Below are 26,357 nucleotides of genomic sequence, written 5' to 3'. Positions count from 1 at the left end.
TATCTACAAATGAAAAAAAAATATATATCTCTCCACTCCCTGACGTCTTAAAGGAAAACTATCAGCATGTTAGAAGCATCTAACTCGCTGATATGTCCCGATAGGGCACAGCGCGCTGAGGATGAAGTTGATTTCCTTACCTTGATCCTCAGTGCACGATCCACCATGGCCGGCCCACCCCTTCTAATCAATATTGGGGCGGCGCTCTGCAGAGATGTCACTCCGGAGCGCATCACTTCAGTGTGCCAGATGAATAATCATTACAAAGGGTGGGCTAATTAAGGCAGATTGTTGCACTGAGGGTGGTAGTCCTGTCCCCAGTGCAACAAGCCGCCTCATTTACATATCTAATGGACTACAAAGTTCCTGAACTGCACTGAGGATCAAGGTAAGAAAATAATCTTCCTCTTCAGCACCTTGTGCCATTTTGAGATATATCAGCAGGTTAGATGCTTTGAACCTGCTGATCGTTTCCCTTTTGGTGGTTTGTGGTAGAACTAATGACAATTTTAAGACGGCAATGCAGTACTTCAGTCTTTCAGTGCTTGCCTATACACTCTTATCATTGCAAGTACACCACTTGGTCACAAGATGACATTACACATAGTAGTTGCCCTTCCTGGGTTCTAACAATGGCTTCTGCTACTAAGATACCCACAGGACTTACAGTAGGACTGATCGGTGCAACGACCAGTCAGAAGAACAAGTATACGAACGCATGTATCAATGCAAGCGGTTAACAAATAACACTAGATGAGAAAATTCAAATGATGATGGGCAATGGTGATGGCGTGAACAAATGATGAAGATGGCAATAAAGAAGTGAACAAGATGGATAAGGTACAAAAATGAACTACAAAAACGTACCCAAACTTGCTTTATATGAGTTGTTTCATAGATTTGTGCCTGAACATCACTGACCCAAATTGTCCTGAAAATATCTGTAATAAAAATACTAATCTGCAAAACTGTCCTAAACAACAGGCGACAATGAAAAATTCTGAGCAGTACTGAACAAAGGAATAAATTCAGCAGGTATGTCTCCTCCCTCCCCCACCCCTCCATGCCCTAAATGACTGATGTACAGGGCTCAGTGCTAGAAGCCAAGCAGGGGAGGAGGAGGGAGAAGTGGAACATGCTGAAGTTCAACACAACCGATATGGCACTTTAGCTTGGAAAGAAAACATGATTTTATAAATTTGCAAACAGTCTTCAGCAAATAGACAGGTATAATTTATTTTATTTCCCTATTTGTTATCTGCTCATGTCTGCAGCTCTGAGCATGATATAGAGCTGACAGATTCTCTTTAAGAAAACTTGCCCCCTGTGCTACTAGTAGCAGCCCTACGGCTGCAATAAAAGATATATTAAACAACTCTGTACCCACAATCTGACCCCCCCAAACCGCTTGTACCATCAGATAGCTGCTTTTAATCCAAGATCTGTCCTGGGGTCCATTCGACAGGTGATGCAGTTATTGTCCTAAAACAACTTTTAAACTTGCAGCCCTGTGTCAAATTGGCGTGGCCTAGAGTGTGTGTCCTAAGATTGCAATGCCCCTCCGTCCCTCCTCCCCACCCTCTTCATCATTAGGAATGCCCCTAGAACAATTTCTCCTATTCATCACCTGTGTGAACATTGCACAGGAGCTGGATCATTTTTTTTTAAAGGTTTTATTTATACAATTTTTCAAAAACCAACATTTAAAACAAGAAATATAACAGACAACAAGCCTTCACAGGCATCAAGTCATACAATGCAAAAACAGTAAGCAGATCACATCGTAAAACAAAGGTTATAATGAAGAGTCCCTGATCCAAAAGTTCATATCCACATCAAGATATCCAAGAGCAAAGCCCTGTCTCAGTTAGCTATTCTTAAACTGAAGGATAATAGGTTAGAGTATAAACCCGATGCCTGGGGCCGCCATTCAAAAAACACACATAACAATAACATTCATTCACCAGTCATACTTTGCGACACTCCTGGCCTCCACCCCCAAGTCCGAGAAAGGAACCGCCCATACTAGTTATGACTGTGTCTGAGAAGCCGTATAGGTATAGCCAGCCATTGCAACCATATCTTAGATCTGGATCATTAAGGCACCTGTGCAGTGTTCAGACAGGTTAAGAATAGGATAAATCTTGCCCGGGGGCATTCCTAGTGATGAGGAAGGACGGAGGAGCGTTGCAATCCTAGGGTGTACACACTCTAGGCCACACCAATTTGACACAGGGCTACAAGTTTAAAAGTTGTTTTTAGGACAATAACTGCATCCCCTGCCAAACAGATCCCAGGACAGATCTTGGATTAAAAGCAGCTGTCCGAAGGTACAAGCTGTTTTGGAAAGTCAGATTGTGGGTACAGAGTCACTTTAAGAACTAGTTGATGGTGATTTTTTTTTTAACAATATATGCCTTGATTTCATTATATTTATTTACCTTTATTTACTGCTATTTGAGATCACAATGTACATACTCTGTAAGGCCAGGCACTGATGTCTGGTGGAAATCTCATTACCCCCTTGGTCTCCCCACTGTGCTGCTTTTTCACAGCCCTCAGTTATAGGTTAGCCTCCTTACTTGTACCTTCTCACCTCAGCGTGAAATAAGATGGAATTATTTCCTTGCGTGTCTTATCTTTATGACGCACTGTTCCTATATACCTGTGTCTCACATGATAAGGGGATTTGGCTATTTATGTGTCTTTAATCTCTTTGTTTTTTTGTTCTTTGCTGTTCAAAGTGACTGATGTGACAAATGATGATCATGTCTGTACAGCACCATTTAAGCAATGGAAACAAAAGTGTTTTAATTATTTTGATGTAAAAACATTAAAGGAACACTCCCAGCTAAAACCACATACTGTGTTGTGCCCAATGTGGGGCCTGAGGGGCGTTCAAAGAACATCAAAGAGAGTCTCGTGTTTCATGTACCGCCCCCTCAGGGTAATAGTTTGGCATAACACTTTAATTAATTTTATTTTAAATATATTTTTATATATGTTTTAAAGTATTGCAGCTCTTTCCTTTTTTGACATCTAAATGGATTGGCTATATTGGAGACAGCTGAATTGAATGGAAGTTAATTGACGCAGAATTGTCATAGATGACCACAGTCTCCGAGAAGTGATGAGTTTGGGCCCCTCCCTAGAGAGTAGCTGGTGACAGGGATGATGCAATTACCTTGATTTCTGTATTGATTACTAATAAAATGTGCTATGATGGTAATCGAAGTTACAATTTACATTTTATAAGTACACCAGCCTAATATTAAGCCACCCAACCCCCCTAGGACCCAGGCTGTATTTATTACCACAGCATCTAGATATGATTAAGACTCTGACTTTGCCATTCTTAAAGTGTCTCTGTTTTTTGCAGAAATCAATAGTACAGACGATTTTAAGAAACTTTGTACTTGGGTTTATTAGGCAAAAAAATGCATTTTTATCATGAAAAAGCAGTTTGAAGCTCTCCCCCCTGTCTTCATTGTTCTCTATGAAGAGGGGAGGGGTGGAGGGAGATAAGGCACCAAGACAGGAAAACAAAGAGTTAATTTACAGCTACATCACCGGGTTATCTTCTCTGAGGTCAGCACTGACCTCTCTGACCTCTGAATAGGGACTTTCAGCGGCTCCCTGCTGTGTAATCCTTTGTTCTCTGTTCTCTGCTGCCGACTAATCTCCCCCCTCCCCTCTCCATAGTACAGACAGGATCCGACTGATATAAAAGACTTCCTGATAATGAGCAGTGGATGACAGAAAGGGGGGGGGGACATGGGGAAAGTCTTTTTAAATGCAGATAATGGCATATTTGCCTAATAAACCCAATTACAAAGATTCTTTAAAAAAAAAAAAAAAAAAAGTTGACGACAGTGACACTTTAAGCACAAATCTTCTTCTTCAGCCATTGTTTAGTTGATTTACTTGTGTGCTTTGTGTCACCTTGTCAATTGTTTTTGCATCAATTTTAAGGCGTCCTGGCCCTGAGGCAGCAAAGCAGCCCCAAATAATGATGCTCCCTATGATTCTTTACAGCTGGAGTGAGGTTTTGGGGTACAATGGGTTTTATCTTCCTAAGATAGTAGTATTGTGCCTGTTTGCTAAGAAGTTCCATTTTTGTCCATTTTGTGCCTATACATAATGTTCTCAGAAGCAATGGGGAACAGGTTGTCTCGGGACAAGCTTAAACTGGGACACATTTTTTAGTTTTATTTACTCACCTTAGTGTTATCCTTTCATGAGCGCCATTCCTGTGCAACGTTTTTGCTGTTATTCTTTGCTTCTTCCTTATTACTTTCAGAGTTGCCCATTGTGTTCCAGGAGTGTTCTTAAAGCAACTTTTTCATCCCCTGTCCCCTGTTTTTTTAAACTATGTCTGTGTTTTGGGCCATAAGTAGTGTCAAGGAGGCGGGCCTTAGGGCTCCTTGGACTCTAGCACTGATACAGCTCATTCCGCTGTGAGCAGTATGCCACTTATTATGCAAAGGGATTGGCACATAGCACAATGAGACATAAAGGTGCTAGGGCCCAAAGAATGATAGGCCCCACCTCCTTGACACTCTTTACAGGCCGAATAAAGACTTTTTTTTTAATGAAATTAAAAACAGACAGAGGCAGCAAAGATATGTTCTGAATGCAGTGGTGCTACCAGTTCAGAGGATGGACAGTGGGTGACAGATTCACTAAAAGGATAGCCCCTCCTATGAATAGTAATAATAGTCCTGACCATTACTGCTTGTCTTTTATGTTTCTGTCCCTTTTCAAGATTTATGCCTCCCTACAATATATTTTCTGAGGTCTCCTGAAAATTATTTGCTTTGAGGCATGGTTCACACTAACATTCCCTCTTGAGATTAACACATTTGTCAAAAACCAGCTTTTGTGAGCCTTTATTTGATAGACAAAGCACCTATGAAACCCACACTACCAATCTTATCTCATGAAGTGAAACAACTTTTGCCTTGAAGGAGTCATGAACATAGAGGTTCAATGATTTTTTTTTTTATCCCTGCCCTGTGGATGTTTACACTATATGTGCAATACAAGACAAGAACAGGACATCTGTGTGTATTTGGTTACATTTTGCTTATCTATAATCGTGACTTTGACAACAATCAGGCCACCATTTCTTAGAAATTAAAGTAGAAATCCAGAGAATTGCAAAGGGTTTTTGTAACCATTATATTCCGTATTGGGAATACAAGCATCTTAAATAAAGAAGGACACATCATGGGTTGATATCATGACTTTTATTTCATATCATTGTCTGCAGGCATTACAATGTTACTTCCTCTCGTCATCATCGATTTTAACATTTTAGGGTACAAAGGTAAAAAAAATGCCCCAATAAACTCCAATATTCATTGCCATGATGGTGGTCACACAGCAAACATACAACATACATCAAGACAGTAATAGGAAGAATATCACTAGTAGTAAGGCATCATTGAGACATTGTGCTGAGTCTTCTTCATGCGCCTTTTCTTTGATTTGCACCTTGTATGTGACTCCTCCCGGTAGATGGTATTACTTACTTTACTGTATATTGCAGTTTATTATCAGCTTCTACACCAAGTCATCTCATTGTAATTACCCTGATAACTGTGTTAGTGCAACACTACCAGCATTGTAGGTTGAAGGACTTTGTGTGACTTACAGTAATTGTGTATTACAGTACTAAGTGTTCTAGAAGAAACTATTGTTTGGTTATCGGAAATATAGGCTGTGATAATCGGGTTAGCAATTGGTATGCCCACAAATTCCAGTGTGCTTTATATTATGATGGTCCCCACATCTCCATTAGCATTGGATACTAGTTTAGTTACCATACATCCAAGTGTCTAAGAACTAAGTGCACGCCGTTAGACTGTATTCTATACTAAGCAATAGAAGGAGTGATGTGCTTTTTAATAATGGGTGGATATGAACAATACACTATGGACTGGTCTACTTATGATATCTAGAAGTCTGCATCATGCATCCATCATATCGGCATGGTCATGGGTTTTTTGTTATATGGTATGGTGTGGGCTGCAATAAAACATTGAAACCAGAAATTATTTTATTGCTAGTATTGGTACAATGGGGGAGATTTATCAAACATGGTGTAAAGTGAAACTGGCTCAGTTGCCCCTAGCAACCAATCAGATTCCTTCTTTCATTCCTCAAAGACTCTCTGGAAAATGAAAGGTGGAATCTGATTGGTTGCTAGGGGCAACTGAGCCAGTTTCACTTTACACCATGTTTGATAAATTCCCCCCTAAATGAGTTGTTTGACAACTCTTTTTTGCTAAAATGGGATGTCAAGGATTAGGAATACTTTAGGTTTTCTTTACAAACAGCGACCCCCTCATCCTCAGACTGAAGCTGGTATTGCAGCTTTGCTCCATTAAAGGGGTACTCTTTAAAAATGTTTTAGTGAGAGAAATTTATATGGATTTGTAAAATGCAAATCTTTCGGTACTTATCTGCTGCAGTATGTCCTGCAGGAAGTGGTGTTTTCTTTCCAGTCTGACGCGGTGCTCTCCGCTGCTACCTCTGGCCATGACAGTAACTGTCCAGACAATAGATGTTTTTTTAAGGGGATTTGCTACAGCTCTGGACAGTTCCTGTCATGGAGTGAGGTGGCCGCAGAAGGCATAGTGTCCGACTGGGAAAGATATACTCTACTGGAAATATATAAAGTACTGGAAGACCTGAGTTGTTTTAATAGAAGTAATTTAGAAATTTGTGTAACTTTCTGGCACAAATTGATTTGGGGCAAATAAATTCTGTGGAGTACCCCTTTAATTTAAAAACTAATTAAAGTTAGTTTGAATTTGTTGGGGGGGGGGGGGGGGAACAGATCCCAGACAATTCCTTAAAGGCTCAAGGCTCACTAACTCTAGTTGGATCAATCCTCCTTTCTCTTTTTCGTCACCATCTTTGGGAACACATCCCAGAAGTGGGAACAGGTTAAACATGTCTACGGGAAATTAATGTTTTCTTTTGGTCCTGCCTCTAGGACCTTCTACCATAGGCCACTGCATCCTATAACACCATAGGCTGGTGGGCTATCCTAGGACTTGTGGTTCTAGTGTGGCCAATGGGTCATAGGCAACATGCCTAGAATTCAGCCTCCTTGTGATGATGTTTAACATGAATGCACCTCCCTAGAAATCCTTAGTGACCACTTATGATACAGGCATTAGCTGTGGGCTCTAAGGGTGAAAGGATGAACACCAAAGTGAAGAGTTGAATGGCTAAATTAGTAAATTACTAGCTACTTAAGGTTTACCATTTATTCCTTCATTCTGGTCTGGTTTATCTATTATTTTGGTTGACACAACCGTTTCTTCAATGATTTCCTCATAGGTTTCTCCTCTGTGAGAGGATGTTCTGGAGGTGATTTTGCTGCCTGCATCTGCTTCATCTTTCCTTGAGGATGTGGAAGCTGGCGTTATCTTGGAGGAGGATGATGTATGAACTCGAGGCTGGTAAGAGTAACTCTGGGATGGGTTTGGAGGCATGATGCTGATAGCGCTGGTGCTAAACCTAGTCTCTTCACCCTCCAACAATTTCCTGGAAAAAAAAAAAAAATTAAAGGATTAACAAGGTTTAAATTTAATAAGCCTGTAGACATACATTTACTGGAATTTCAGACTCCACCCATTACATATACTCCACCTTGAGTCATGAATGTCTATAAAATATTTATCTGATCTTACAAAACTAAGCAGAACATTGAGGCGTGCTCCTCTTAAGGTCTAGCGCCCCCCTACAGTTTTCCCTTGTCTGTCTCTGTATGTCCTCCTTGCATACCCACAGTATTCTAAGTGCCCAGTTATTATATATATTCGTATAATTTACATGAAATATACAATGTCCAGGGCATAATTTCCCTTTAGAAGGCGCCTATCACCAGGCCTTTCTGTAGCTACAATCCTGCTGTCATTTTAGCACCGGTACAAGAGCCCCACCCAAATTGGGCTGCTAAGTAGTATAACAATGGGGGAAAGATATCAATATACACTATGGAATGTATAAATATATATATTATACGTATTGACAAATATTGATTGATTGAATAGAAACACAAATTACCGATATGCAGCAATTTCAATGTCCAGCGCCATCTTGACATTGAGCAGGTCCTGATATTCCCGCAGATGGCGAGCCATTTCACCCTTTGTGCTCCTAAGTTCATTTTCTAGATGGTTAATGGTATCCTATAATCAATAAGATGGAGGAATCAATAATATGTAGCATGCCACGCCAAGGGATCAGCAATGTTATAAAATACTGATAGTATACCAATTCTTCATAATCCTCTAACATAAGACTAACAGGCACAATGAGACAAAAGACAGGGCTCTTCAGAAATAGAGCTGTTATTCGCAGAGGGTCTGGTTGATAAGCGATAAGTCCCAAATAGGAGGCTCCCCATCCATGTGCACTAATAGAGAATATATAGTTTGAAGTGGTCTACAAGAGAAAATCCCTTTAAGGACTTAGGGCCCTATTCCACCGGACGATTATCGTTCAGATTATCGTTAAATCGTTCGAATATAAACGATAATCGTTCAGTTGAAATGCAGTTAACGATTAACGACCGAACGAGAAATCGTTGATCGCTTTATAAGGCCTGGACCTATTTTTATCGCTGCTCGTTCGCAAAACGTTCGCAAATCGTTCGCATTGAATAACATGATATCGTTCGGTCATTCGCAATAGATACGAACGCAATAGCGAATAAATAGCAAAAAAAAAACTATCGCAATTACGATCATAAGTAACGATTATCGTTCCATGGAAATGAGTGAACGTTTTCAGGTCTTTCACAATAGTGGTCGTTTGAGATCGTTAATCGTTAACGATTATGCAAACGATAATAGTCCGGTGGAATAGGGCCCTTATGGTACTTTTACATGGAACGATTTATCGTTCGAATTTGCACAATAACGATACTCGTACGTGTAAACGCAGCGAACGATCAAACGACAAGCGATAAATCGTTCATTTTGATCTTTCAACATGTTCACAAATCATCGTTGATCGTTCGCAAAAAAATTGCAGATCGTTCAGTGTAAACAGTCTTTCAACGATTTCACCTATGTGTGAGATAGGCTTAAACGATCGCAAAACGATCGCATAGCGAATTTTCAGTACAATATATCGTTCTGTCTAAACGCTGATCGTTATAAAAAAACATCGTTCATTTAAAATCGTTAATTGTGCGATCGGGCAAATTATCGCTCCGTGTAAAAGTACCATTACTCCAGAAGGATCCCATAGAGGCAACTGGATTATTATGCCTATATGGGTAAACCATGAATATATTCTGATTGCATTATTACATCAGGAACATCTGGTGAGGCCGCCTGTTCAATGATACTTACAATGATAAACGTCCTGCCAGTATCTCTTACACATCTTATAATATTATACATTCAGATACGTATTCACAGTTCTGGAAGAGCGGTCACCTCCTCACTAACAGATGGTCAGCCTCTTGGCTCTGGGTTGTTTCTCTCCCTGGACTGGAATAAAATGCATCTAGGTAGTTTATCTATGGTCTTCATCTGGTCTCTATAGCCAAAGTAAAACTCCTGCAGCTGTCAGGGCATGCTGGGATTTGTAGTTTTGCAGTAGCTTGAGAACCACAGGTTGGAGACCACTGTTTTATATACTGTACAGTATGTGTTTAGTGACTGTATACATACCCTAGGAGGTGCTTATATCATAGGGCATAACCCTTTCTACAATATTTGTATTTGTCAAGTTGCATAGGTTGTTGATTTCTTTATATTGACAATAATCTGTTGTCGACAGATCTGCTTTTGGATGCGTTTATTTAGTATTGTAAGTACACATGGTCAGACTGCTCGGACTATTCTGTTGGATGCATTAAGGCTATGTTCATAATATCGACTGTATTATATATACATATGTATATATATATATATATATATATATATAGCGAGAGAGAGAGAGAGAGAGAGAGAGAGAGAGAATATAGTGTGTGTGTGTGTATATATATATATATATATATATATATATATATATATATTGCAGATCTTCTAAAACTGATCTGCGTCAGATCTGCAACAGATCTGCAGCAGATCCTCATCGTGCCGCCATTTCCTAACACTGTAGCAGTACCTTCTGCAGCCCTGATTATTAATATGTAAGGTTGTGTTCACACACTTACAATTTCATTGCAGTACTGTTGCTGTACTGTGTCATTTATGTAAAAATGAGAATATATATTAAATTTCAACTTGATGTTAAGCAAAGATAGAGCTTTCCCGCTAATGACAAGCTCTGATTTAGCTTCCCCGCTCCATAGATCATTTAAACGTAGCCCAAGGGTATTGGCAAAAACACATCCTTGCCCTAACCATTGGGCCAGCTACTTGTCATAACTTCTAGTGGATTGGATTTTTTTTCAGGATGTTCTCACACAGGGCAGTTTTGTTGCAGTTTTGACAGCAACTTTTAAGCCAAACTAGGTGTGGATGGTAATGAATTACATCATATAAAGAACAGATGCTGCTTATACTCACACTCATGGTGTGGAATGGAGTGGAAAAGGAGAAGAAATAGTAGGAGTGACATCTGTTCTTCATACCAGATAAATGATTATGATCCAATCACAATATTGACAACAATAAGTGTAAACAAATAAACCATGAATGAAATAAAATAATTTGATACTGTATCTCTTTATGTGCGTGTATAACTGGATGTGGGTATTTTAGTTTTCACTTCTTGTATTCTTTATAAACTGCATAGTGACATTGGAGGGTTAGATGACTCTGGAGGCTCCAGTTTAAAGGGGTTATCCAGTGCTACAAAAACATGGCCACTTTCTTCTAGAGACAGCACTATTCTTGTCTCCAGTTTGGGTGGGGGTTGTAACTTAGTTCCATTCAAGTGAATGGAGCTTAATTGCAAACCACACCTGAACTGGAGACAGGAGTGATGCTGTCTCTGGAAGATAGTAGCCATGTTTTTGTATGTTTTGAAAAACCCAGGTATAACAGGAATTGCTCAAGTGATTTTTGTTTCCCTGGGTACATTTTTTTTTAATCCCAGTCTCTAGATATATTGAACATTGGAAGCAGAAAATTTTTTGAATAGCAAAAATTGTGCTTATGCTTCACACTTGTTTCCAAGAAACAGCACCACTCCTTTCTATTGCACCTCCAATGGTATTACACCTCAATCCTATTCAAGAAAACGAGGCTGAGCTGCAATACTATACTATATCCTATAGACAAAAGTAGACCCATCTTTCTAATCTCATGCTCCCCCTTAAAAACTTAACTTGCTGGATTCAGGATACAATGTAACTCATAGACTGGGTTCACATGTAGTATTCTGGTCACTATATTTTACCGAAACCAGCAATAGACCAGACACAAAACCACTATAATAAAAAGATTTTCATATTTTTGCATATTTTGGAATTACCCATAGTCTTGGCTAAAAAATACTGACCATAAAGAAACCCAAATACTAAATACAAATAACTTAATTCTTAAAGTGGATCCTTAAGTTTATCTTTCCACCAAGAATCAGACTGGATGGTGTCCACCAAATGATTTTACCCTAGAAGTTACCATCTAATGTCACGCCCTATAGACTATTATTGTAATACAACGGTGTGAAATAAGAGACAGGGAGAGACGCTAAAATTAGTTTTGTTTCCAGATTAGGTTGCCAGGGAAATCAAGCGTACAGAAACCCCAAGGAGCGTAGCTGCTAGAATAATACTGTTCACACCTAGACTTGCACTGTCATCGCTTCTGTCCCAGTTCTGTAAGCAACGTATATACATAGACTACTGTCTATATACATAGACTATTGATTTCTGTTACCTGTTGCTTATTTCTACCTTTTACAGTGATGGCACCTGTTTTACAAAGTGGCAATAAGAGCTAATGGATGAAAGACAAGGTGCCACTCCCTTATAAAGATGGCGATGGAAGTTATGTTGGGTGGATCTAATATTTAGTGCCAGGCAGGTCCATATCTCATCAACATTTTACAACGTCTTCAAAGAATGATACTACAAAATATCACTAAAATATACAAAACAGATTACATATCATAAACTGTTCACAGTATATAGATGGGAACAAGTTATTTAATCAATTCTATTTATTTACATAAGGTTTTTATGTTTACCGGAGTTTAATTGTAAATTATTTGTTTGGTGAACAATACATTGTAATTTTTAGAAGTAGATACAAAGATAGATAGATAGATAGATAGAAAATAGATAGACAGACACATAGGATGTTATGGGAGGTTCAACAGCTAAGATTGCAGAAAGATAGCCAGATAGAATCTAGATAGATCAATGGATAGATCGATCAATAGATAGATAGATAGATAGATAGATAGATAGATAGATAGATAGATAGATAGATAATATGAGAGATAGATAGATAGATAGATAGATAGAAAGGAGATAGATAGAAGATAGATAGATAGATAGATAGATAGATAGATAGATAGATAATATTAGAGATAGATAGATAGATAGATAGAGAGAGAGAAGATAGATAGATAGATAGATAGATAGATAGGAAATAGATAGATAGATAGATAATATGAGAGATAGATAGATAGATAGATAGATAGATAGATAGATAGATAGGAGATAGATAGATAGATAGATAGATAGATAGGAGATAGATTGATAGATAGATAGATAGATAGATAGATAGGAGATAGATAGATAGGAGATAGATAGGAGATAGATAGGAGATAGATTGATAGATAGATAGATAGATAGATAGATAGATTGATAGATAGATAGGAGATAGATAATATGAGATAGATAGATAATAAATAGATAGAAAGAGAGAGAGAGAATCTAGATTTCATTTTATGGAAACTTTTGACAGACTTACTTTAAACAGGCGGCAGACAAAGAACATAGAAGTTATAAAAGATAGATAGATAGGAGATAGATAGATAGATAGATAGGAGATAGATAGATAGATAGGAGATGATAGATAGATAGATAGGAGAGAGATAGATAGATAGATAGATAGATAGATAGATAGATAATAGATAGATAGATAGATAGATAGATAGATAGATAGATAGATAGATAGATAGCAGGTAAATATGTAACTAATAGTAGATAGAAAGGCAGATAGGGGGCAGATAAATAGATATATGATTATTTGAGATAGGTCGAAGACAAATAAATGGATAGATAATAGTTCTTTGTAAGCAGTGTAAAAAAAACGTCCCCAAAATACATGTGCATGCAACATAGAATTATTCACTTTACTGCTGTTTTACTCTTTACAGTACAATAGACATGATAGATTACTTTTAATAAAACCTAACATCTCAGCCCTGCTCTCTGTAGCCTGTCTCTTTTAGAGTTCAGTCCCCTGAGAGTTGCAGAAGTGCCTTTGTTAGACCCTGGTGCCACTCCCTACCATTCCTCCCACCCACCCAGCCTTCCTGGAGAGGATTTATTTTTTTCACTTTCCACAAAGCAGCTAATGCCTGCACGAATGTGTTACATAAGGCTCCTCATCTATAATGTATTACAGTCATGATTGCAGATTAACCTGTTCCTGCAAATCATAGAGAGTTCTAGATTCAGTGTGGAAATACAAAGTCTATTAGATTCTGAATAATTATGTATGGATAAAAGTTTAGCCTATGTGCAGAGGCAATAGTAACAATAGTGTATAGTGATATAGCAGTACCTGGGGTGTGGGGATCTGGTGCTGCTGGAGTGCTCAGCACCATGGACAGCTCACATGTACAAAGAGTAAGGGACTAGTACTAGCCCTTATAGCAATCTTATCCATAGGGAAGAGGGCAATGGAGAAGGGCTTTACCTGCATGCCAGCTGTCTCTGCAATGTGCCTCTCCTCCATCTCCTGCAGCTGCCTTTCCAGGGACTCATTGGTACCACGAAGGCTCTCGATCTCGATGGTCCTGGTCTGGAGCTGTCTCCTGTAGTCATTGATCTCCTCCCTGCTGGCCCTGATCACCTCAGAGCTGCGAGATGCCTGCTCACTCAGGTTGGCAAATTTCGACTTGTACCACTCATCTGCAGACTGCAGGTTCTTGGCTGCCAGGGACTCATACTGGGATCGGATATCCTTCAGAGCTGAAGTCAGGTCAGGCTTAGACAACTCCATCTCTACAGACACCTGGGAGGCTTGGAGCATGGCCATCAGCTCGGTGACTTCTTCTTCATGGACCTTCCTCATAAAGGAGATCTCATCCAGCAGAGATTCCACCTTCTTCTCCAGATCCAACCGAGCCAAGGTGGCATCATCCACATCTTTCTTATGAGCCTTCAAGGCATACTCTGTCTCCTCTCTCATCCTGATCTCATCCTCATACTTAGCCTTGAGTTTCTGGAGATCATCTTCTAGGCTGTCCCTATCTAGGATGAGCTGAGCCTTCTCAGTGTTGAGGTCCTCCACCTGAGCCCTAAGATCCTTCAGCTCTTGCTGGTAGAGCTCTCCAAGCCTGGAGGGCTCTGACTGTCTTTGCCTTAGGGCCACCAGCTCAGTCTCCAGCACCTTGTTCTGCTGCTCCAGGTTGTGCACCTTCTCAATGAACATAGCAAATCGATCATTGAGCCCTTGCATCTGCTCCTTCTCATTGGTACGGATGATCTTAAACTCATTGTTCAAGGCTGAAGTTTGAGTCAGATCTAAGTTGTCTCCAGACATATAGAGCCCTGGACGGGCAGATCTCCTATAAGAAGACTGAGAAGAGGACACATTGCTGCGGGATAAGGACTGGGACCTTAAGCCACCAGAAATGGTTGTCCTGGATGAGGAGCTGCTCCCTCCAAGGCGACTGGATGACCTGGGAGGGTCTCCAAAGATCTTCCTGTAAGAGGAGGAAAGGTAGTGATCTGAACCAAAACTCATCTTGGAGAGAGGATGAGGGAGGGACACCTGCTCCCTGGCTTTTATACTGCCAGGCAGGATCAATAGCTAGGGGAGAAGCTTTTACTTTGGTTGCCACATAATGGGCTTTAACCCCCTCCTCCCTGCAGTGCCTGAATTATGTGGTGTGCTGCAGCAGGAGGTGCAGCTCTGGAGGAGGCAGAAGGAGAAGAGCAGAGGTTTATTTCTTCGTGCACAGATGGAACTGTCCATTTTGCCGCAGTGCTGATGTCAGCCATCCTGCTTTACTCCCCTGCCTCCCCCTATGGCTGCTACAGGGGCTCCCCCCAACCTCCAACCCCCCCATACTCCTCTCCAGATCTGCAAAGACTGAGAATCCTGCAAGACATAAGTGGATGGATATTGTTATATAAGAGGAGCTCTGCAGTGTCACATCATAACTCTGACAGTCCAGATGGGAGGTTGGGGGAAGCCCTCAGCTAGAAAGAAGCTTACACAGGGATATTAATCTTTCTTTCTGTCTCTGGGGGCTTTGTATCTGCTTTCTCTGTAATGCCAGTGTCCTTAAATGTGATAGAACAGATAGAAATGGAGTTACAGATGGAGAAGAGGTGGATTGCTGTTTAACACTTTGTAGAGACTTTATGCTGAGTTCATGGTGATGTAACATAATGGAGCAGGTTTACTTTCAGTCTTATGTAAAACGAAAGTAGTGTCACCTGTATCACACACTCAGCTCTGCTACATCTGTATGGAGCTTCAAGCTGGAGGCTAAACTTTGCATTGCATTGGAAAGTGGTCTGCTAAGAAAATAGATAGATAGATAGATAGATAGATAGATAGATAGATAGATAGATAGATAATAGATAGATAGATAGATAGATAGATAGATAGATAGATAGATAATAGATAGATAGATAGATAGATAACAGATAGATAGATAAATAATAGATAGATAATAGATAGATAGATAACAGATAGATAGATAACAGATAGATAGATAAATAATAGATAGATAATAGATAGCACAAAAATTTCTATCTATCTAGATATAGTATTTAAAAGTCATAATATAATGTATTATTATTTTTATGCATTTTTATGCATTTTTAACTGGGACAGTCCATGCATCTCCTTATTATTATAGCTACAACTGGACCAGAAACATCTGCATTGGATTGAGCACCTTCTTTAAGTGTTTTTTAGGTTGTTTTGTTCCTTCCCACACTCCAGATGACCTGGCACTGTGGAATATATTGGCCTTAAATAAATTTATTATCATTATTATTATTATTATTATTATTATTATTATTATTGCTTTTATCCCTTTTTATGTAGTATACATAAATTGCTATATGTAGATGAATTCTTCTTTAAATACACCATTTAGTGCTATTTAATGCAAAGTTATTGTGCATCTGCTTAAAGTAACAGTCTGAATAATAACTTTTTATATTCTCATAAAGCTAAAATGACAATGGATGTGGCAGAGCTGAGATGGTGCTATAACTGATACATTTTACTGAGAACTGAAGGAAATCCCACCGGATAATTGTTTTTGTTCATTTAATCAATAGTTTTTATTGAACATTTTGCTAGAAAAGTGCTGTTCACAATGACCTATCGGTGTCTGGGGAGCAGTACCATGTGTCAAATACATTTCCAACTGAGAAAACACAAGAAGGAAAACAAGACAACCAAAGAATGGGAGAAAGTAAACATTAGGTCAGTAAGGAGTCAGTATTGTGGACCCAAGGAGATCCAGTGGCTTATGAAATATTTTCAGGAAGGAATGTAATATTGAAAGATAGTGTTCAGCCTAACCCTACTATTCTCCAATGGAGACTCCAAAGGGACATTCCCATCTTGCTAAGAGGGTTCCCTGGCCCCCTCATTCTGGCTGCTAGAGGTGCTCGGATGGACAGAAGCAGTTGACCCAGTTGTTTTACAAATTTTGGGGGGATTTATGAAGACCGGCCCCCTTTTCCTGGCAAGATTTACTAAGAGGAGCACGCCTCTTTGTGAATCCGTCCGGCCAGGTGCCCGAACCTGCGCCCGGCATACTAAATCTACACGCAGGCGTAAATCAAGATAAAAGAGGTCACGCCTCCTCTTCTCCTTGTCATGCCCCCCAAGCTCCCCCGGCCCACCCATCGGGCGAGCGGGGCATATGGTAGGCGTACCCCAGGGAGAAGGGGCAAATCTGTACCTTCTCCCTGGCGTACGCCTCGGGTGGACCATTCATAAGTGTCCCCCTTTGTGTCACTCCAGTCCAGTTACTTCGGCTCCCTGTTCATACACTATCATAGGCTGCAGGCACTTCAGGTCTGTTGCCTACAAGACTCGATGCAGGCCATAGGCCAGAAGAGGTCGGTTTAAGGAACTGCTCTGCCCATTGTGGGGATGTAGGTTGGGTAAATATATATATATATATATATATATATATATATATATATATTGGCAGGGGTACATGCAGTGCCTCCTAGACTAGTGTGAAGTGCAAAGGGGAGGAGGTGGGCACTGATAGTTAGGGGGCACAGGGGGCACTTCTATTGAGAAGGGGGCACAAGAGGTATTATTACTGATTGGGGGAACCTGAGACATTATTACTGAAAGTTGGGGGGCACAGGAGGTATTATTGCTGATTGGGGGGATCTGAGGGATTGCTACTGGTTGGGGATATAGGTGACATTATTACAGATTGAGTGACGCAAGAAGCTTTATTCTTTATTGTGGACGCAGGAGTCACTATTACTAATTAGGAGGCACAAGAGGCATTATTACTGATTGGGGGTGCTGATAGATTAATATGGATTGTGGGCAGGGGTGGCATTTTTACAGACTGGGGACACAGGAGGCATTATTACTGATTAAAGACACAGCTGGCATTCTTCCAGGTTGGGGTGGCATAGGAGGCATTATTGCCAAGTGAGGGCACAGCGTAGGTATTTTTAAACAGTAGGGGAATTATTACAATGTGAGGGCAAAGTATAAGCACATGAGGCATTAAAAGGGGTACTCAGTGGCATTTTTTTTTCAACTGTCAGAAAGTTATATAGATTTAGATAGATAGTAGTGATAAGCGAGTACTAAAATGCTCGGGTGCTCGTTACCCGAGACGAATATCTCCAGATACTTGAGTGCTCGTTTCGAGTAACGAACCCCATTGAAGTCAAGGGGAAACTCGAGCATTTTTGCAGGGGACCCAAGTTCGGTAGAGGGAAGGTCGTGTGAAAACCTGTCAACCTCAGAAAATGATGGAAACACAATGGAAATGGACAGGAAACAGCAGGGGCAGCATGTATGGATGCCTCTGAGGCTGCCTAAGGGCACCATTATGCCTAATTCTGGGCAATAGCTGTGGGATCCAATGTGTTGGTGGCTGCACCTATACACACTCTGTGACACCCCCTTTACACTGAGCAAGCAGTAGTGAACTTAGATATGCCTTGCATAAGAAATACAGAAATCTGGAAATATGGTAGAGGGCCCACTAGTTTTTAGGGGGCTGTGGGATACAATCTGTTGGTGGCTGCACCTATATACACTCTGTGACACCCCCATTACACTGAACAAGCAGTAATGAACTTAGATAGACCTTGCGTAAGAAATACAGAAATCAGGAAATATAGTAGAGGACACAATAAAATAGTACTGAGCACTTCTTAGGGGTTTGTATGCAACACCTAATGTCCCCTTTCTGCCAGCAGCCGATCACCACAGTGTGTTGCTGAAATTGTGGTAGCTGCACTGCAAGTCCCAGCCAGCAGTCTGTAGTAATACAATTTAAAAACTATTTGAAGCCCTTACAAGGGCTGTTTATTTGTTTCGCTAGTATTCCATGCCTACTGGAACGCTAATTCCCTCCCTAACGCTCTCCCTGACCAGCAGCAGCTCTGTCCCTAATCTCTTCCAGCATACATGTGAGCCGAGCCTTGCCGGCCGAGATTTTTATATGGCAGGGTCATCTGATCTGTCCAAGCAATCGCTGCTATCGACATGTATGGGTCCCACATGATCGCAGGATGTATCAAAGAGTCTCCTGCATGTTTATTGGCTGAGAAATAGCGCCCAAACTTACAGGAAATGGATGATGAGATTTTCTTGAGTATCTCGAGATGCTCGTCCAAGTAACGAGTGCCATCGAGTACTCTAATACTCGAACGAGTACCAAGCTCGGACGAGCATGTTCTCCCATCACTAATAGATAAGAATTTACTTCTATTTAAAAATCTCAAGTCTCCCAGTACTTATCAGTTGCTGTATGTCCTGCAGGAAGTGGTGTATCCTTTCCAGTCTGATACAGTGCTCTCTGCTGCCACCTCTGTCCAGGTCAGGAACTGTCCAGAGTAGTAGGAAATCCCCATTGAATATCTCTCCTGCTCTGGGCAGTTCCTGACCTGGACAGAGGTGGCAGCAGAGAGCACTGTGTCTGACCGAAAAGAAAACATTTCCCTATTCTGTTGTGTGATGTTTCTCTGTATGTGTCAATATAAAAAGGCAGGGGGGGGTATTGATCACCACTATTTATAAATGTATGCATTGAGTTTTCTGACATTGTCGACATTGTCCTGCTTTTTGCCACCAAGACTTTGTGCCTAACCATCAGTTTTTAATTCGCCCAGGATTTGCCTTATCGTTGTATGCCATGCCTTGATTCAGAAACCTGGGAATAAAAATACAAGTTCAGTCACTTTTCTTATTCAAGGGTCACCAGTGATGAAAACCACTTCCCCTCTAAATATTGCAGATGAATCAGAATCTGGAGCACATATTGCAGTAATATATTAATACATCATATGTATATTGTGCCATGATTATCCACCGAGGGGAAAAGAAAGTGCTCAGAAATGTAGAATTATGTCCTTGTAATTTCTATTTGTTTATTGTCCCAAAGGGCATGACCATAATGCAGAAACAGCAATTAAAGTGAGTAATAAAGCAGGGCCAAAGCTTTAAATCTTCTATTTTATTATTGCTGATGCACCAGAATACACCACATTTACTGTGAATTTTAGACACCGTTTTAACACTTTTCCACTGAGTCTGACAAAAAAAGCATGGCCTCAGTATAAGGGGGACTAGGCTTCGCATGTCCTCAGTATAAGGGGGACTAGGCTTTGGTGTAAAGGGGCATGGCCTCAGTATAAGGGGGACTAGGCTTTGGTGTAAAGAAGCATGGCCTCAGTATAAGGGGGACTAGGCTGTGGTGTAAAGGGGCATGGCATCAGTATAAGGGGGACTTGGCTTTGGTTTAAAGCGGCATGGCCTCAGTATAAGGGGGACTTTGCTTCGCATGGACTCAGTATAAGCGTGACTTGGCTTCGGTGTAAAGGAGCATGGCCTCAGTATAAGGGGGACTAGGCTTTGGTGTAAAGGGGCATGGCCTCAGTATAAGGGGGACTAGGCTTTGGTGTAAAGGAACATGGCCTCAGTATAAGGGGGACTAGGCTTTGGTGTAAAGGGGCATGGCCTCAGTATAAGGGGGACTAGGCTTTGGTGTAAAGGGGCATGGCCTCAGTATAAGGGGGACTAGGCTTTGGTGTAAAGGGGCATGGCCTCAGTATAAGGGGGACTAGGCTTTGGTGTAAAGAAGCATGGCCTCAGTATAAGGGGGACTAGGCTTTGGTGTAAAGGGGCATGGCCTCAGTATAAGGGGGACTAGGCTTTGGTGTAAAGGGGCATGGCCTCAGTATAAGGGGGACTTGGCTTCGGTTTAAAGGGGCATGGCCTCAGTATAGGGGGAACTTAACTTTGGTGTAAAGGGGCATGGCTTTAATGCGCCAAACATGCCCTAAAAATTATGGTTTTAAGCAATGAAAATAGTTTGTTAAAATGTAGACTAGACAGTCTTCAGATACACCAGCCTGATACACTCTAATAAACTATCTGTCTAAAGGCCCCATTCACACTTCAGGAAGACATTGAACACTGACACCCTTCAGGATTTTTTCTGAAGGGTGTCCGTTCAGGAAAATAGGTCAGGAAATGATAGAATCTGTCCTATTTTCATTAGGATTTCCTGAACGGATGCCCCCATAGAAGTCTATGGGAGCTCAGGAAATTCTGATGCTTTCCTCATGCGCATCAGGAAATCCTGATCAGGGAATTCTGAAGAAACTACTGATGGTTTCCTGAACATGAAAACTGATTACTGTCGGGAAATCCTAAGGGTTTCCTGAAGGCTTTTGAGGCCTCCTGATCAGGATTTCCTAATAGTAAAAACTGACGTGTGAATGGGGCCTAAGTTTGCACTATGGATTGAACAGTTATTGATTTTAGGCCATAGAATCCTTAGTAATATATCAATAGCTGCAGGAGCATCAGTAACAGCTACAGACTCCAATAACAGATACAAGAACCCAGCAATAGCCACAGGACCTTGTAAAACAGTGACAGCCAGTAACAGGAACATACACACGTGCCAGATCAAGTACCATCATAGTAAAGGTCATGTTTAGAGATGATGATAATGATTACGATGATGATGATGAGTCAATCATGTATACAGTAAGCACCAAGCCTTCTCTTTACAAGCATCTACAAATGTCACACACATCTATAGATTCCGCACCATACTCATTACTGATGGTGATACAGCCGCAGATTTATGTGCCAATCAATGGTAATCTGAAGTTCAGCTGCCTATGAATGTTTATTGTCTAAGATAGATGGCTCAGCTATATGTTTTTTGAGGTAAAGTTCACATGTGCACACTGAGTAAATCCAGGCCCAATCAACGCAGTGTCGGACTGGGGTATCTGGGGCCCACCAGAGGAAATTATCCTGGGGGCCCGCCAAAGAAGAACCAAAGAGAAAAGACATGTCAGTCAGTGTTAGTGCAGGTTCTAAAGCTGGCGGCCCACCGGAGCATTCTCCGGTCCTCTGGTGGGCCAGTTCGACACTAAATCCACACTAAATTTAAGGCATATTCAAAACAAACTCAGTGTGAATTTCTTCTGGTATAAGACTTGCATTGGTTTAAATGGAATTTTCACATACATATTTACACATAGTAATTTCAGCGTGTAAGTTTCTGATGCTGATCCAAATTCCATTGGAACAATTGACATTTTAATACTTGAATCAGAATCCATGAAGAAATATTTTATTGAAGTCCAGTTCTGAGACAATGAGGTACCAAGTTGACTTCATATCTGCTTTACTTGAATGCAGAGCAGAAAGAGCATTTCTAAACAGAATTTTAGCTAAGAAATTTCCCTTGTCATTTTCCTAAGCCCCTTTTCTTTTAGTTCTGACCATGAGGAAATTATTTGTTAAAGAAGTACTCCCACCATGGACTTTCTTGGTCATTGACAGATAAACTCAGGTAGAACATAGTGAAGTATCTGTAACTCTCATGTATGTATGCTAGCAAGCCCGTTTTTACCAGAATTACATGCACATACATTTTGCTTATATACTTTTACACCGATAATGGTAACACCAGTGGTTGGTCCCTGCCAACCCTACAGTCTGTGTCTGTCTGTGCCCCATGTTTCCGCTTTGGCCATCATGTTGCTGCTTCCTCACAATTCAACCACATGGTTTGAGTAACCATTTTCTTGACATAGATAATCATCATCATTATCACTTTGTTTCATACATTCCAATCAACTTAGTAGTTTTCATTTTTATTCAAAATATTTCGGCTAAAGGTATCTTACATAAAGAATCATGTATGAAATGTATCGGAGATAGCTGTGCATGTCGCTCACACCATATCTAAATTCAAATGTTGTTTCCTGGTGAGTAGTACCATCCAGCCACCACTAGGGGTCACTCTAATAACATAGCTTAAAAAAGGCACAAGTCCATAGGGCGCAAACTGTTATTCTATGGTGTTGATCCAGAGGAAGACAAATCAACTTTGAAAAGACAGACAACAATTACTTTTTACTGGGGGAGGGGGGGATAGATGTCAATGTGGTAAAAAAAAAAAAAAAAATTGCCCGAATCAATGGCCCATCTTTAGAGATCTAGTAAAAATAACTTGAACTTTTATAACTTAGTAAAGAAGGTATTTAAAATTCAATCAACAATTGCAACATGTGGCAAAGAGTGCCTTAGCCTCATTGCTGTTACAGTAAAGAACCCCTTCTGCCTTGTAGTGAATACCCATTGTTCAAAGATCGAGGCATGAATAGCATATGTGCCAAATTCTCCAGGACGATATCTCAAACCAGAACACAAATGAGAAGGATTTTTAAAAATGTGCCCCAAAGGGAGTGTTTTGGGGTTGTAACATCTACGTTTGGTAGCTCTCCATTCTGTCTATATACTGTCTGTTGATAACATAGTAATGATACTGTTAGTGATAAACTATAAGGAGACAAAAAATTAAATGATTCTAAGGTCTTAACATTTTTGAAGGGGGGTTTCTATCTTTTGGAAAACCCCAGGTTTCCATGTATATGGTTACACATAACTATGCCAGTGGTTTCATGCTTCCCCAGACTTTCTTCACTTGGCTATAACTGAAACATGACTGTGGCAGCCAACCAGTGATATGAAAGGTAGAAGTTTGCTATAGGCATACTGTATGCATGTCATACAGGGATTTTCCAAACTAATCACCCTTTTATAGGGGACTAAGGCCAACTCTTTTTGGTGGGGCTGTCTGGGGAAAGTGGAGGGAAGAAGTGTAGTTGGTAGAAAGCAGTGTGATTGGATGAAACAGTGAATAAACAAAGAACATAAGTTAACCCTTTCCCTTCAGCTGTGCTCACACAATACAAAGGCATAGAACAGAGTGAGACACCTAGTGGGGAAATATACTAACAGCACCTTCATCCCCTTTGTGCTATACCTGACAGAGGTACTTTACCCAGGTGGTATAAAACTTAGTGGACCAGCCATTCTGAGACACTACATATAGAGTACACCACCATGTAGCATACAAGGCGTGTCCTGTAAAAATAATATTGTACCCCTCCATACCGTGTTTTATATGGGTTTTAGGTAACCTTTCATAGGTGTGTGCATTGCCTTGTTACTACTTACTTACCTGACAGACATGTCCTAGCCATATAGTGTATGACCAATAATTCATTTGAATGGCTGACATGTAATACTAGGTGAACATTGCAAGAAAAATTTATGTTAAGATCCAGGTATGTCATGATTAGGTGATTTTAGGTGCTTGGCACAAGGATTCAAAGAACAGGCCTTGTAGTGTTTCTTTAATATGCATAAAGTGAACCTCACTTGCATAGTAGCTGGATGTGTGTGTCTGAAACAATGCTGCATATATCCCATGACTGACAGCACTGTATACAGTATCAAATACAGTATACAGGAATTGAATTTGAAGCCAGACCCAGGACTTTCTTCCTGCTCCTTTGATTGCCAAATACAGATGACAGATAGTAAAATGGTTGTTACATATCAGTTCTGCAATGTTTGTAGATACTTCTGCTTATTTATGGGGTTTTTGTACAGAAAATATTCTCCAGATTTTCTCTCATGTTCTGTGGATGAGTCTTTATATGGATGGATTAGGGTTGTAATTCAGAGTCTAGGTGGCTGCCGGCATTGCCATTCTGCCAGATGTACTGTACTGGAAAAAATAATTGTGCAGAAAAGTCAGCAAAGACCTGCTGTATTGCTTTATGCGGCACAAAATGCTCTGCAAAGGCAAAATGCATTGCTCGGATCTTCGGAAAGGAACAGAAAACACTAAAAATAATGACTTCTCGATTATGCAGCATATCACAGGTATAGAGATATAGTGAAGGGGGGTAGCTCATAACCCTTTTTGCAAATGATCATGGTGCAGTGTAAATGGTGCAGTGATCAGTCAGTGGCCACATCATGCTTCAGAAATCCCCAGGATCAGTGGCGTAGCTACCATAAAGGCAGACCCCGCCACTGCTACGCTGCCCGTGCACAAAGAGGGCCTGCATGCCCCTGGCTCTTTAACTGTAAGCGTTTGTGATAAACGCTGACAGTTTACGGCTAAGTTCACACAACGTACATTTTCAATTAATCACGACCGTTGTTGCAATTTGCAACACCGGCCGTGATTAATTGAAAATATATATTGCTTTGATGTCTATGGAATTGTGGCCAGACAAAAATTAATTGTGCAGACAATGTAAAGTGCGGCTCTGGCCTATGCTATGGGTAATTGGAATTCAGGCACATCCCACTTAAAGGGAACCAATCAGCCCTTGAGCATTCCCAGTAACGGACCTCTCTGCCTGTCAATCATCCCGCCGAGCACGCTGACAGGCAGAGCGCAGTGACTAGATATGAGCGGGGAGCCGCCCACCATGACTACTTCCCCGCTTGTATCTAGTCACGAGCCGGGGAATAAAAGTCATTTTCTCCGTTATAAAGCACCTGCTGCGGCTGCGGCCGGTACGTGCAGGGGCCGCTCCAGGTGCTTTATACAATGCTCAAGGGAACCATATCAGCCCAAACGGGCTGATTGGTTCCCTTTAAGGCCGGAGGCAGCATTCCACCACTAGCCCCCAATACATATTCTCACCTGGCATGTTGCAGTACCCTTATGTTTGTTCTGGAAGGAAGGAGCACCAGGAGACTGCACTGGGTCAGGTCAGGTTTTTTTTACTATCTGAGTCCTATGAATCTTAACTATGCCCCTGCCCAGGATCAATGTTTTGAGAGGCTTCTCTCCGAACTTGGGTGTGACTGGAAAACACAGTCATGGTCACTGCAAAAAAAAATGATCAGATCAATAACAAATAAAATCACAGAATAGACAAGTCCAAGACATCTTTATAAAGTGATGCAAACACCTCTGGAAGGCATCTGGGAAAGCAGGGAAGCAGTATTACAGGGAACGGTATTACCAGGGTTAGCGATCCCCGACAATAAAACCCACCAAGTAATGGTTAATATTTAATTAATAAAACAAATTTTCGTTCTAAAAAAGCTATCTTTGTTGTTCAATAGCTTAATTAAAACGAATCAATGGTTTTGCAATGAAATATACTGTTAATAAAAAAAAATAGATATATAAATAAATGTGTAAAATAAGTAGGCTCTCTAGAAGTTGGTGGAATTGTTAGAATGTAGTTCTTATATAGTCAGACAGATAATGTGGAATACAATTGATTATTTAATTTGTAGCTAAATACCAGAAAAATAAAAACACAATTAAAAACATATAAACAATAAAACAATGTCTAAAATTGCTAAGTTCATATATTGCAAACATTTGCCGCAAATAGAACTCACTTATATATAGGGTCATATAATGCAACCATTCGTAGCAGATGGTACTCACATACTGTATATATAGAGCCAAATTGTGCTGGCTGTGCCCGGCCCTTTGCACAGATATCCGATAAAATAGGATGTATGGTTATCCCAAGTTCATATAGCTGATATTTTGCTCGTATTTGGTAGATATTGTATATCTATGAAAGCAGAAAAAAGAGTAGTATGAGTTTTAATGCCAATAACTAGTCGAGGTTAACCTTGATACCCTATACCCCATTG

General features: G+C 40.5%; 1 protein-coding gene across 1 annotated transcript; it reads right to left on the bottom strand.

Annotated features, from left to right (window-relative positions):
• Positions 1-6,227: 6,227 nt before the first annotated feature.
• On the bottom strand, positions 6,228-14,909 carry INA (internexin neuronal intermediate filament protein alpha). Its single transcript, XM_069980224.1, has 3 exons — positions 13,857-14,909; positions 8,083-8,207; positions 6,228-7,560 (listed from the first exon to the last, which is right to left on the bottom strand). Exons 1-3 carry the CDS (start codon positions 14,907-14,909, stop codon positions 7,266-7,268), a joined length of 1,473 nt encoding a protein of 490 aa, XP_069836325.1. The 3' UTR covers positions 6,228-7,265.
• Positions 14,910-26,357: the final 11,448 nt, after the last annotated feature.

The sequence above is a fragment of the Dendropsophus ebraccatus genome, chromosome 8 (genome assembly GCF_027789765.1).
Source record: "Dendropsophus ebraccatus isolate aDenEbr1 chromosome 8, aDenEbr1.pat, whole genome shotgun sequence".
Classification (NCBI taxonomy): domain Eukaryota; kingdom Metazoa; phylum Chordata; class Amphibia; order Anura; family Hylidae; genus Dendropsophus; species Dendropsophus ebraccatus.
The sequence above is the reverse complement of the archived record's forward strand: the minus strand, read 5'-3'. Positions and strand labels throughout refer to the sequence as shown.

What these genes read in the sequence shown, in the direction of transcription:
- INA (XM_069980224.1), bottom strand. Translation starts at nt 14,909, where the DNA reads ATGAGTTTTGGTTCAGATCACTACCTTTCCTCCTCTTACAGGAAGATC. An exon ending in CAGAGACAGCTGGCATGCAG is followed by an intron (nt 8,208 to 13,856) that starts GTAAAGCCCTTC and finishes TATTGATTATAG; the next exon opens with GATACCATTAACCATCTAGA. An exon ending in ATTGAAATTGCTGCATATCG is followed by an intron (nt 7,561 to 8,082) that starts GTAATTTGTGTT and finishes TTTTTTTTCCAG; the next exon opens with GAAATTGTTGGAGGGTGAAG.